Below are 12989 nucleotides of genomic sequence, written 5' to 3' on the forward strand. Positions count from 1 at the left end.
GAATTCCGGCTGGCAGGAGACTTCCAATATGGCTCTGGCAGCTGACCTGACTGCAGTGACCAAGACTGAAGTGACTGTGGCACTCAGCTCATGCACTGTTGTCATGGAAATGGGCGCGTCCGACCCATTCTAGCGCTACTTTGATCTGTCCCAGGTGCAGAGAGCAGAGGTCACACTGCACCATTAACACGCAGACTTCTGAACCCTCTTTAGGCGTTTCCAGGCCCTTTTCAAAGCTTGTAAACCTGTTGGGATGTGAACAAGGAAACTGAGAAAGAGCAAGAAGTGGAACCCGGGTGGGAGGCACATGTGCTGATGGGTCACCTTGGGCAAGCCCCTGAATGCCCCCCTCCCCGCTCCCCAGGCCCTCATTGTCTTCATTTTCAGTGGAGATAATAATCCCTGACTCGGAGGACTGTCTAGGGCAGTGGTTGGCAAACTCATTAGTCAGCAGAGCCAAATATCAACAGTACAACGATTGAAATTTCTTTTGAGAACCAAATTTTTTAAACTTAAACTATATAGGTAGGTACATTGTTATTAACTTAGTTAGGGAACTCCTAAGCTGGCCTTTGCTAAAAACGTCCTCATTCTGATTGAGGTACACTCAAGGGGCCAAAGAGCCGCATGTGGCTCGCGAGCAGCAGTTTGCCAACCACTGGTCTATGGGATTGGAGAAAATGGGGAATAAATAGCCCGGCACATCGCCCCTTCATAAGTAGCTGCTATTAGTGGTCATTGGGTTCTGTTGCACGGAGTAAGCCTTAGCTTCCAGCATTGTGTCTTGGCTAAGAAGGCTGAGAACCAAAAGTTATTTTGGGCCTTGTCACTAGGGACCAATCCAATGCCGATGCTTTCCCTCAAACTTGCCAAGGGATGTCAATATCACCTGCACCATCTTCACAGGCACCCACTGCCCCTGGCTAAGTACCGTGTGGGAGGGAGGTTAAGCAGCCATGCCCACATCAGAGCCTAATTATATGCTGCCTTTAGGCCTTGAGTAGGCCTAGGACATTCTTTTTTTTTTTTTTTTTTAATCCTCACCCGAGGATGTTTTTCCATTGATTTTAAGGGAGAGTGGAAGAGAGAGGGAAAGACAGAGAGAAACATCGATGTGACAGAAACACGTGGATTGGCTGCCTCCTGCATGAGCCCCAACCAGGGCCCAGGCCAGGGACTACCCTGCAACTAAGGTACGTGTCCTTGACCAGAATCGAACCAGGGACCCTTTGCTCCACAGGCCAATGTTCTATCCACTGAGCCACAGCGGCTAGGGCTGGCCATGAACGTTCTTGACCATAAAACAGGAAACCTGGCAAGTACCTGCCTCAGTTTACCCCGAAATACACTGGGGCAGGCTGAGCCTACACAATGAGAGTTCCAAATCTTGGGCACCGAGGCCCCAAGGGGGTGACCCCACCCTAACGTTTGCCCTCCTCCTCAGCCACCTGGAATGGCTGGCTTCCTGGAGCCGAGGTGGCTCAGCAGGTCCCCGCCTTCCCACGCAGACTATAAGCCCAGTGAGAAAGAGGAGACTCTATACCACGTGGACCTCTTGTCTAGGAAGAGAGGAAGTGCCCTCTCCCTGCTCTGCCCCCCTGAATCCACAACAAAATGCTGGAACCAAAATTCTGATGTTCAAATAAAAAAAACAAAATTCTAATGTTCAGCAACAGGTTTGGTTTGGTTTGGTTTGGTTTTGAATCCTCACCCAAGGATACTTTTTCATTAGTTTTTAGGGAGAGGGAGAGACAGAGAAACATTGATGTGAGAGACACACATCGATTGGTTGCCTCCCTCAGGAGCCTGCAACCAAGGTAGGTGCCCTTGACCGGAACTGAACCGGGACTCTTTGGGCCGCAGGCTGATGCTCTATCCACCCTGCAAAACTGGCCAGGGTGGCAACAGGTTTAATAGTTTAATCCACAGCCAAACTCCAAAGACAGCCAATCACAGACAGCCAGCTGGCTGCCCGCCCCAGTCCTTCCTTCCTTCCTTTCCTTCTTCCACACTTTCCTCCTTTCCTCTGGCTCCTGTCAACACAGCCTCCTAACCACTACAGGCTTGAAGCTGTCCAATCGGAATCGATTTTTGAGAAAGTAAGCTCGAACCATTGTTAATATGCCTCCGTTTCTGTTTCAGCAGCTCCTGCATAACAACAGGGACCCAAAAGAGGCCCCCTAACCCCCCTCACCAAGACAGCCTCAGGAACAAGGAGCAAGGACACAGGTACCTGCTGGGCCCTGGAGTGCATGGCCTTCTCGCTGCCGCCAGAGATGCGGGCAAGTCCCTCTGGGTCCTGCATCCCAGCGCCAGGGCCTCCGTGTTAGGAGCTTGCAGACTTTAGCTGAGCATCTCTTTCCGGACTGGTCCACAAACTGCCTGGAACTGGGCTGGTTCCCAACGGACACGGAGCCGGAGCCCGGGAGAGACTGCGTCCCTCTTAGAACCTGGAGTGGGGGCCAGGGAAGCCTCAGGTGAACACAATTTGGCTTTAAGATTGAACAAGTAGGGCTTGGTGGTTGAGTGTTGACCTGTGAAACAGGAGTTCAGGGTTCGATTCCTGGTCAGGGCACATGCCTGGGTTGCAGGCTCCATCCCCAGTAGGGGGTGTGCAAGGGCAGCCAACCTGTGATTCTCCATCACCATTGATATTCTTTATCCCCTCTCCCTTCCTCTCTGAAAACAATGACAATATATTTTTTAAAAGAGTTGAAGTCCTTCTACAATGGAAATGTCCTTGTTGAGGTCTTAGAACAGATAGGCACTGTGATTCCTCTGTCTTAAGTAGAAAGCCTGGAGGAAGGGGAAGGTGAGGGGAGAAAGTGTGACGTGATGGGAGCCAGGGCCAGGCCATGGGGCGGCCTCCCTGAACGGGCCTTGGCCCAGGACGGTGGGGTAAGCTGACCTGGGTCCTCTGGGGCGCCTCTGTTCTGTTCCATTGGCAGAGGTCCCCTCCCTCCCCCCTCTCCTCTACCTTAAATACGGCCATCACCCGACTCTACTCCCACTTGCACCTGCTGGTGTCCAGGAGGCACGCTATGACCCAGGCGCGGCCTCTGCTCTGCCTCCCTCCGCGAGTGCTGTCACCAGGCACCCCTCCCTGCCTGGGGCCTGCAGCAAAGGGCCCGGCACTGCCCCACGCTGGCCCCGAGCCCAAAGGCCACATGGCAGCCTCTGGCTCCTGGGCACCGTGGGAGGATTCCCAGGAGGAGGAGGAGGAGAGAAATGCCACCGCCCTCAGGCGCCCTCGCTGTGCTGCACCCGCGGGAAATGCGCTGGACACCTTCTCCTGCCTGATTCCTGTGAAACAAGAATCCAGTGAGGCCCTTACACAGTCATTCCCAAAGAGCCCTGGACAGGGGCTTGGAACTCTCTTCCCCGCTTCCCAGAGCAGACCCGCCCTGGTGGCCGCCTCACCTTCTGGGTCTCAGCCCTCATGACCTGTCCCCTTGCTCTCTGGTGACACTGAGGGCGAAGAGGGGACAACAGACCTCTTGCCATAGCCCAGCGGTTCCGTCATTCCCACGCATTACCAGCAGGAGGCAGGCGCGCCGTCCTCAGCAGGGTATCAGGTTCCAGAAACTGGTCCTCATCAGAAGCATGTATCCCAGGAGCTTCCTTGTTCAAACAACCAGAGGTTTGAGTCTCTAAAGAACACACACCCTGGCAGAGTGGATAGAGCATCGCCCCATGGAGTGAAGGGTCCCGGGTTTGACTCTGGTCAAGGGCATGTACCTTGGTTGCAGGCTCAATCCCCAGTAGGAGGCGATCAGGAGACAGCTGATGGTGTTTCTCTCTCACAGATGTTTCTAGCTCTCTAGCCCTCTCCCTTCCTCTCTGTAAAATCAATAAAAATATGTTTTTTTTAAAATGAGACCAACTACAGGTGTTTACCTGGGAACCACTTCCCAGCCATTCCAGACCTGAATGGAGAGTGGGTAAGACTCCGCCCAAGGCCAGCCCTGACCATCAATGGGATGCAGAGGCTCTTTTCAAACCCGTGGGAAGGGAGCCGTGGTCTCTCACTCAGTGCAGAGGCTGTGACTTCCTCCCAGTTCTAAGGACAGTGTGCACATCATGGCAGGCAGAGAAGGGGCATTTCCTAAAGAATGCTTCTACCACCTCACACTAGCTCCCTCACAGGGAAGAGGGAAGAATCCGTTGCCCACAGATCGGATTCAAAGTCTAGAGGCAAAGGATCCATTGAACATTCTAGGTCACAGGCACTGTCCTTGGAACACATATGTGAATAGCTCATAGGCTTTTGCCCCAGGGGAAATTTTTTTAAACACTGTGCTCTCAGAGACTTCAATTCTCTATCTTTTTTTTTTTTATTTATGGAATCTTTTTTTATTTTTTAAAGTATTACATATATTAGTATATATATCTCCTATTTTTCCCCCATTGACCTTCCCCCAGCATCCCCTACCCCCAGTCACATGCCCTCATCCCACCCACCAAGTGGTGGAGTTATGGTCAATTTGCATATTCATAATGGCAATATCAACAAATCAACAAATGACAAGTGCTGGTGAGGATGTGGAGAAGGGGAACCCTCGTGCACTGTTGGTGGGAATGTAGACTGGTGCAGCCACTGTGGAGAACGGTATGGACTTTCCTCAAAAAACTAAAAATAAAACTGCCATTTGACCCAGTGATCCCACTTCTTAAATACTGTTTGAGAAGAAGCCCATTTCAGCCTAGCCCGTGTGGCTCAGTGGTTGAGCATCCACTTAGGAACTAGGAGGTCATGGTTTGATTCCTGACTGGGGGCTTGAAACCCAGAGGAGATATGTAAGATGCAGCCAATCCATGATTGTCTCTCATCACTGATGTTTCAATCTCTCTCTCCCTCTCCCTTCTGTTCTGAAATCAATGAAAATATTTTTTTAAAAGAAATAGAGCTCCCCTCTCTTAACAAAAATAAAGACTTAAGAGGCAGCCAAAACCGGTTTGGCTCAGTGGATAGAGCCTCAGCCTACGGACTGAAAGGTCCCAGGTTCGATTTCGGTCAAGGGCATGTAACTTGGTTGCGGGCACATCCCCAGTAGGAGGTGTGCAAGAGGCAACTGATCGATGTTTCTCTCTCATCGATGTTTCTGACTATCTATCCCTCTTCCTTACTCTCAGTAAAAAATCAATAAAATATATTTAAAAAAAAAAAAGACTTAAGAGGCAGAGTGGACATCTTATGCAAGAATGAAGAAATGAAAGTGTAGAATTACTTTTCAAGCATTTAAAATTCTGGTATTTATTAGATGTTCATAAGAAACTAGAGGCCTGATGCACGTAATTCGTCCAAGAGTAGGCCTTCCTTCCCTTCACTGCCAGCACCGTCTTCCCTCTGGCACCCGGACCCAGGCTTCCTTCTGGCCGCAGGCAGGCTCCCGGGCTTTCCTCTGGCCACTGAAGGCACCTGGGACCTGGGCTTCCCTCACATCCCCTGCTTTGTCCAGAAGTGTGTCTGGGCTAATTAGTATATTAAGCTTTTATTAGTATAGATAGTTGTTATGTTTAAAGGTGTACTATGGAAAGGCAAGGAAATATCCTTTTTTTTAGAGAATAATTTTGAAGTGCATAGGGATGAAGGAACGTGACGTCTGGGGTTTGCATTCAAGTTCTTTGGAGAAAGCAAAGTAGAGGAAAAGAAGGGAAGGAAGTGAGAGAAAACGAATATGCCAAAATCTCGGTAACTGCTGAGTCCGGCAATGGAAGGGGGATTCCTCCCGCTCTTCTCCTATTGCACAGGTGGGGAATTGCATGTGGTGGAGAGGTGTTAGGGCCAGGCCATGGAAGGTCAGGTCAGTTGTTTTTTTGGGAGTCTGAGAGGGAGCTGTGAGAATCCCAGCAACTCTCATTTCCACACAGTAGGAGTATAGCATTGATTATCCTACATAATAAAGAGGGAATATGCAAATTGACCATATCTCCACTACAAAGAAGGCGGTGCCCACAGTGGAGGCAGGGTTTACGGAACACAAGATGGCTGTGCCCACAGCATAGGCCAAGATCCCATAAAGAGCCTTAAGGAGCAATCAGCAAGACCTGAGGCTGGGCCCCCATCCGGCTTGACAGGGGACCTCGGGCCACGCCCCCCACTCTGGCACCAAGCCCGGGAAACTCAGGCTGCATCGGCAACCTGGCGGAGCTTGACAGGAGACCTCAGGCCACACACCCCGACCCTGTCCAGGGCTAGGTGACCTCAGAGCATGCCTCACACCTGGTATGGATTGACGGAAGACATCAGGATATGCCCCCCGCCCCGGCCCATGCTGGGGGACCTCAGGCCATGTACCAACCCCCGTGCCAGACCAGGACACCTGACGCTGCGCCACCCAATCTGGCAGGGCTTGACAAAGGTGGGACCAGCCAGGTCTGGATCTAGCTCAATGGGAGGGCGGGCTGGCTGGGTCTGGGTCTCCCAAAATTTTGAGGCGCATGTGGGTGGGCGGGGACTTGACTTTGGGTTCCGTGGTGTGCCCCAGACTCTGAGAGGAAGAATATTTTCATATACATTTTACTACTTTTCTTTCATCTCTGATACTTCTATTATAGAGAAAGGGCAAATAGCAATATTAAAACATGTCCTCTAATTAATCCCATTTTAATGGGCATCAATTTTGTGCACCAGGCCACAAGTTTAATCAATAATAAGTAAAATCCACATTCAGTAAGACAGGTGCAAAGTGGTTTCTTTGGAATTTTTTTAATGAAAGTTCCTTAACCAATCGATGAGCCCAATTTGCACAGAGCAGGATATGGTCACTTGCTGCTCAAGATGACCTTTGCCATGGTCATGAATCCTTGGAAATATATCATAGATACTTCACCCCCATAAACTGCTCATCGTGGATTTGCAAAGCTATGCAACCAGGAATTTCACACTTGTGAGACTTCGGGGTGCACTTGGTTGTCGGGGGACAGCTGGAAAGAGATGGTAAGCAGCCCACTCAACAGCATCAGGGATGCAGCCAGGACCGCCAGGGGCACGGTGCTGCCGAGCTTCTGCCGGTCGGGCCTGAAGGGGATGTGGAAGGATGGCGGGAATGCAATGCCCTCTTCATCTATCACAGCCTGGTTGTTGGAGATCACGACAATGAAGATCAATGTGCCAGCTATGATGCTCAGGACTCTGGAAGCGAAGAACAGATTGCCGGTGGTGTCCTTCTGAAGCTGTCCCGTGTACACTCTGCGCAGGCCCATGACCATGAGCCCTTTCCCCAGGAACCCGAGGAGGATGGCGGCCAGCAGCAGGTGCTGAGCGATGCGGATATCCAGCGGCAGGTAGGTGTCACTGTAGGTGTAGCGGTGACACGCTATGGGTCGGCTCTGCAGGCTGTTGGGCTGGTAAGTGCAGACCTTCCACATGCCCACGCAGGCCATCCCCCAGGGCGGGGCGGGACTGCTCTCTATGTACCATACCCGCCAATTGGCCAGACCCGTGCAAACCATGGTGAGGATCCATCCCAGGATGTTGAGCACTAAACTCGCTGCCTGGCAATTGGCCTTGTCGAACAAGGCCATGGCTCTGTATCCAGGGGATCTGCAAACCAATAGAGGGCGTCATGAGGATGGGACCACAGCCTGGAACCGCTCCCCGGAGTGAGTGGCACTATACTAGAGAGGGAAATGCCATATTCCAGAATGGAGACACTTGACCCCCATGCTCTGCTGGCGAAGGGTCCTTGGGCAAGATTTACTGAAAGCCTTAAAGTATACAGACTTTCACCCTGCAGGACAGGTAAGGGGTTAGAGCGTCTTCCCAACGGGCCCAGGTTGTAGAGCTCAATCCCTGGTCAGGTCACATACAAGAATCAACCAATGAATGCATCAGTCAGTGGAACACCACATCGATGTTTCTCTCTCCCTCTCTCTGTCTCTAAAGTCAATCAAAATATGTACAAACTTTCAAACAGGCAGTTCCACTTCTGGACATTGGTTGAAAGACACAATTAAGATTGGCTACAGCCGAGCAGGCATCGTAGAGCATCGACCTAAGAACCAGGAGGTCAGGGTTCGATTCCTGATCAGGGTATGCCTCCGCTGTATGCCTGATCCCCAGTGTGGAGCATGCAGGAGGCAACCAATCCATGATTATCTCTCATCACTGATGTTTCTCTCTCTTCCTCTCACTCTAAAATCAAGAAAACATATTTTTACAAGACAAATCTTATATAAAAGGAAGGAGTGAAGGAAAGAAGGAAGGAAGGAAAGATGGAATGAAGGAAGGAGAGATGGAAGGAAAGAAGGAAGGAAGGATGGATTGAAGGAAGGAGTGATGGATGGGAGGAAGTTAGGAAGGAATAAAGGAATGAAGGAAGGGAGGGTGGAAGAAAAGATGGAAAAAAGAAAGGAATGATGGATGAATGGATGGAAGGAAGGAATGATGAATAGAAGAAAGAAAGGAAGGATGCAAGGATGGAAAGAAGGAAGGAAGAGAAAGAATGGAAAGAAGGAAGAATGGAAGGATGGATGGTAGGAAGGAAGGAAGGAAGGAAGGAAGGAAGGAAGGACGGAAGGAAGGAAGGAAGGAAGGACATATGGAAGGAAAGAAGGAAGGAAGGAAGGATAATGGAAGAAAGGAAGGAAAGAAGAAAGGAAGGAAGAATGCATAGGTGGCAGGAAGGAAGGAAGGAAGGAAGGACGGAAGGAAGGAAGGAAGGAAATAAGAAACAATGCAAGAAAAAAAGGAAGGAGAGAAGGTAGGAAGATGTAATGATGGAAGGAAGGAAGAATTGAAGGATGGATGGAAGGAAGGAAGGAAAGAAGAACAGAAAGATGGAAGCAAAGACGAAATGAAGGAGAGAAGGAAGGAAGGAAGTAGAGCAGGTGGGAAGGAAAGAAGGAAGGAAGGCAGGAAGGGGGCTAGGGTTCATCGCTCCTGTAAGACCACTGATGACAGTTAACCTGTTCACAGAGCAAATAAAAGGATTAAATAAAGTGACACCCCCACCCCCACCCCGCCCCAAGAAATCTCAGGTCTTTCCTAACCAGGGAGAAAATAAAGCCCAATCTTTACCCAAACAATACACAAAGGCAGAGGAGGACGTCTCAGAGGTACAAACGGTAGTCCCTGCCAAGCAGTAACAGAAATAAGGAAACCAAACATTCTCTTGTTTCCATGGCCCCCAGGCTGGTCTGCAGGCCTGTGACAGTTAGTCTTATTAAAGGGCCAGGGTCAGGGAGCAGGTCTTCAAGAGGTGAAGTCTTGCCCTGGCTGGTTTGGCTCCGTGGATAGAGCGTTGGCCTGGGGACTGAAGGTCCCGGTTACTATTCTGCTCAAGGGCACATGCCTGGGTTGTGAGCTGGATCCCCAGTGTGGGGCATGCAGAAGGCAGCCAATCCATGATTCTCTCTCATCACTGATGTTTCTCTCTCTTCCTTTATCTCTAAAATCAAGAAAAACATATTTTTTTAAAGACAAATCTTATGTAAAAGAAATGAAGGAAGGATGGATAGATGGAAGGCAGGAAGGAAGGAAAAAAGAAAGGAAGCAGTGATGGATGGGAGGGAGGGAGGGAGGGAGGGAGGGAGGGAGGGAGGAAGGAAGGAAGGAAGGAAGGAAGGAAGGAAGGAAGGAAGGAAGGGAAGGAGGAAGGAAGGAAGAAAGAAAGAATAGGAGGAAAGGGAAAAGCCAAATCTAAAACTGTGAATGCTTCAAGGTTAAGGCTAAGCATAGCCAGTTGCAAGCAGCCAACTAGTCTTTATACTATAGTCCACCAATGCTTTCCTTATTAATGCATTTTGTCTGTAACAATCTGCCCCTGTGCTTCTGACAGTGAAGGGCTCCTAACCACCTCCAATTTGGTGCTACCCGATTCCAGTTGATTTTTCTCATATGAACTCTTGGGAGTTTTCATGTGCTTGTTTTTTGTTGAAAAAGAGTAACTTCACCAACCGACATGGTCCAGTGGTTGAGCGTGGACCTATGAATCAGGAGGTCAGGTTTCGATTCCCGGTCAGGGCACATGCCCAGGTTTCAGACTCGATCTCCAGTGTGGGGATTGCAGGAGGCAGCGGATCCATGATTCTCTCTCATTGATGTTTCTCTCTCTCTTTCCCTCTCCCTTCCTCTCTGAAATCAATAAAAATATATTTCTAAAAAAGTAAAAATATCAGAAAGAGCAACTTCCTCTATGGAGCTTTTCTGACACTGTCCCTCCTAGAGACGGAAGCACCTGCCTGCTCTCCAGGACACCAGCTTCATCAGAGCACACAGCAGGCTCGCCTTTCCTGAAATGTGTCCTCTGGAGGCCAGGGGTCATGTGTGTTCTTCTGTGTGTGTCCAGCATCCAGCACACAGATGCTCAATAACCATATGTTGAAGGCATGGCGGACAAGGAGAAGTGGCTGAGGAATGTGGATAGCAAGCCCTTACCCAGCACTTACGTTATGCCAGGCTCTCCGCAGAAGCATGTGCACTGAGCCGACTGGCTTCTTCTAAACACAGGCCTGGGAACAGAAACTGGCCCTGCCCGTGGGGCTCGGTTGGTTGGTGTCGGCCTGTGCACTGAAGGGTCTTGGGATTGATTCTGGGTCGGGGCACATGTCCAGGTTGTGGGCTCCATCCCGGTGAGGGTGCATGAGGGGGGCAGTGGATCGATATTTCTCTTTTCCATCAGTGTTTCTCTCTCCCTCCCTCCCTCTCTTCCTCGCTCTCTGAATATAAAAAATAATAATAACATATTTTTTTAAAAAAAATAAATAAATGTCGGAAAACCGCCTCAGCAAGAGTCTAATCTAATCACTTGTCCAAGGTCACACACTATTAGATGGGGCAGGGTCTCAAGGTCCAGGCAGTTCTAAATGTTACTACCAAATATCGTTCCTTCTAAATGTTAAAATGTAGCACAATATTTTGCAGATGCAGCTGTACACAGGATGAGCTTGACGGGTTCTTAAGTGGACACATGTAACCACCTGGGTACCTGTAGCCAACTGCAAGGAAACAATTCAGAGAGGCAAAGCTTTGGGTGTAAATCCTGGTCTCCTTTACTTGCTACAAATCAATAAAACTACTTTGTGACAACAACACCTCGGTCTTCAACACTGAACACCTTGAGTTCAGTAACAAGACTAGGAAGTGACAAGTGTGGGACTCCATGCCAGAGCCCACCCTGTGTTTTTTACCTCTATACCCAAGAGGGAAAAAAAAAATGCTCCACCCACATTAGAGATGGAGACATCTACAGGCTGGGAATATAGAGGAGGGTTGCAAGGGAGGCTGCCACTGATGGGATTTGTCCCTTTTGGGATCACCAAGGCTTCTGCACTCTTGGACTTTTTAAGGGGACGAGGGCAGAGGCTTTGCTCAAGGACATAGGAAGGGGTGGAAATGGAGGGAAACAAAAGAAAGCATCTAAAGTCTTGCTCTGAAATGTTAGTCTGAAGAGGAAATCTCCATTCACCAGCCAGAAAAAGAAAAAGGCTAATATTTCAGTTATGGTTTAGCTATAACATGCAATGACGTGTGCCCCAGAATGCTCCCTGTCATGTATGGGGAACCCCACCATGAAGATCTCAATCCTGAGAAACCACAGCCTGAAGAGGAATTATGGTTCCAGTTCTGGCTTCTCCACTGTATGATGTGGCTGTCTTCCCCAGCCTGTCCCTCCTGCAGTAGCCCTTCTTCTGGCCAATGGACCTATCACTCACCCAACTCCTTATGTCCAAACCTCTGTACGTCTCCCAAGATTCGTCCCTCTCCCACTACCCATCCAATGGGTCACTGAGTTTGGTGGATCCTATTTCATAAATCTGTCGTCTGTTCATTCATTAAATATGTATTGTGTGCTAGGAGTATGCAATGAGCCACTGAAGGTGTTCCCCAGCCCCGCCCTGCCCCCCTGAAGGAGCTGAGCATCTGAAAGGGCATTTTGCAAAGGAAAATCGGCTGCTGAGCAGAAAGTCAATGCAAGAAACGGAGAGAGAGAGGGCTGGGAGGGGTATATGACGCATCTAGGGAAGCTGGTGGGCTTTTCTCGTGGCCATGTGAAATGTGAAAGGTGTGTACCGGAAAGCCAGTGAAGGGGAGCCAAGTGCCCATTTCTGGAGGCAAGAACCCAGCCCAGAATGTGGAGAACTTGAAGTTCACTACGTCCTCAGAGCCTCACAGCGGGGCCCAGCGGGGTCTTTCTCCAGCAACTGCACTGCCCAGAAACGTCCCATTCCTGAACAGAAGGGAAGGGGGAAATTTAATTAAAAAAAAAAAAAAAAAAGGCGCCGCTAAAAAACAGCACCCGGTCTTTTGGGTCTCTGGAAGTTTGCCCTTCAAGCCGCCTCCCAGCGCTTGTCATTCGTTCATCAAGTCCCTCCTGACCCCTCTGTGTAGGCACTTGGCAAGGAGCCTAGCAGTACTTCCCACCATTGGGGTCTCAGTGTATTGGAGAAGACAGACCACGAGGGAGCAACTTTGAGAGCTGGGGTTTGGGAAGCCTAGACTCATGACTCATGCCCACTGCTCGCCGCTGTCACTGCGGGCTCCAGGCCTGCCACCTGCTTGTCCTTGCCCAGGTTTGCCTTAGTGCTTGATTCACTCCCTCACCACCCTCCGCCACCCCTCAACCCTCTCAGCCCAAAGCCACTGCCCATCTAGCCCCGACTCCAGCCCCAGGTCTTCCTCCAGCAGCCAGACGTGGCGACGCGCAGCTCCGCGGAGGAGGCGGGCGCGGCCAGGGCCTGGCGAGCAGCCGCTGGAGGGCAGCCGCCGGCCGGCCTCCCCACGCCAGCTCCACCCCAGGCCGGCTCTCCCCTAAGAACTTCCCACACTCCGGCTACAGCGCGCGCGCGCGCGGCGCGATGACATCGTGGGAGCAGCCCGCGTCAGCTGCCTTTCCCACGAGGGCGGGAGAGGCCGCTCGGCGGGCAGACCTTGGCCATGGCTGGCGTTCTCCGATCGCAGGCTGCCAGAGCCCGGAGGAGACTCGCGGGGGCTCGCTGAGGGTGGGCGGGGGTGGGGACAGAGCGCGCAATCCGCGATTTCGAGG

General features: G+C 50.7%; 1 protein-coding gene across 1 annotated transcript; it reads right to left on the reverse strand.

The window, feature by feature from the left end:
* Positions 1-6882: 6882 nt before the first annotated feature.
* LOC308239868 (claudin-34-like) lies at positions 6883-7527 on the reverse strand (the record flags this gene model as incomplete). The annotated part of the gene is made up of 1 exon (XM_080652718.1): positions 6883-7527. The coding sequence occupies one exon, from the start codon at positions 7525-7527 to the stop codon at positions 6883-6885; it is 645 nt and encodes a 214-aa protein (XP_080508844.1).
* Between the last annotated feature and the right edge of the window lie 5462 nt (positions 7528-12989).

The sequence above is a fragment of the Plecotus auritus genome (genome assembly GCF_963455305.1).
Source record: "Plecotus auritus genome assembly, chromosome: X".
NCBI lineage: Eukaryota > Metazoa > Chordata > Mammalia > Chiroptera > Vespertilionidae > Plecotus > Plecotus auritus.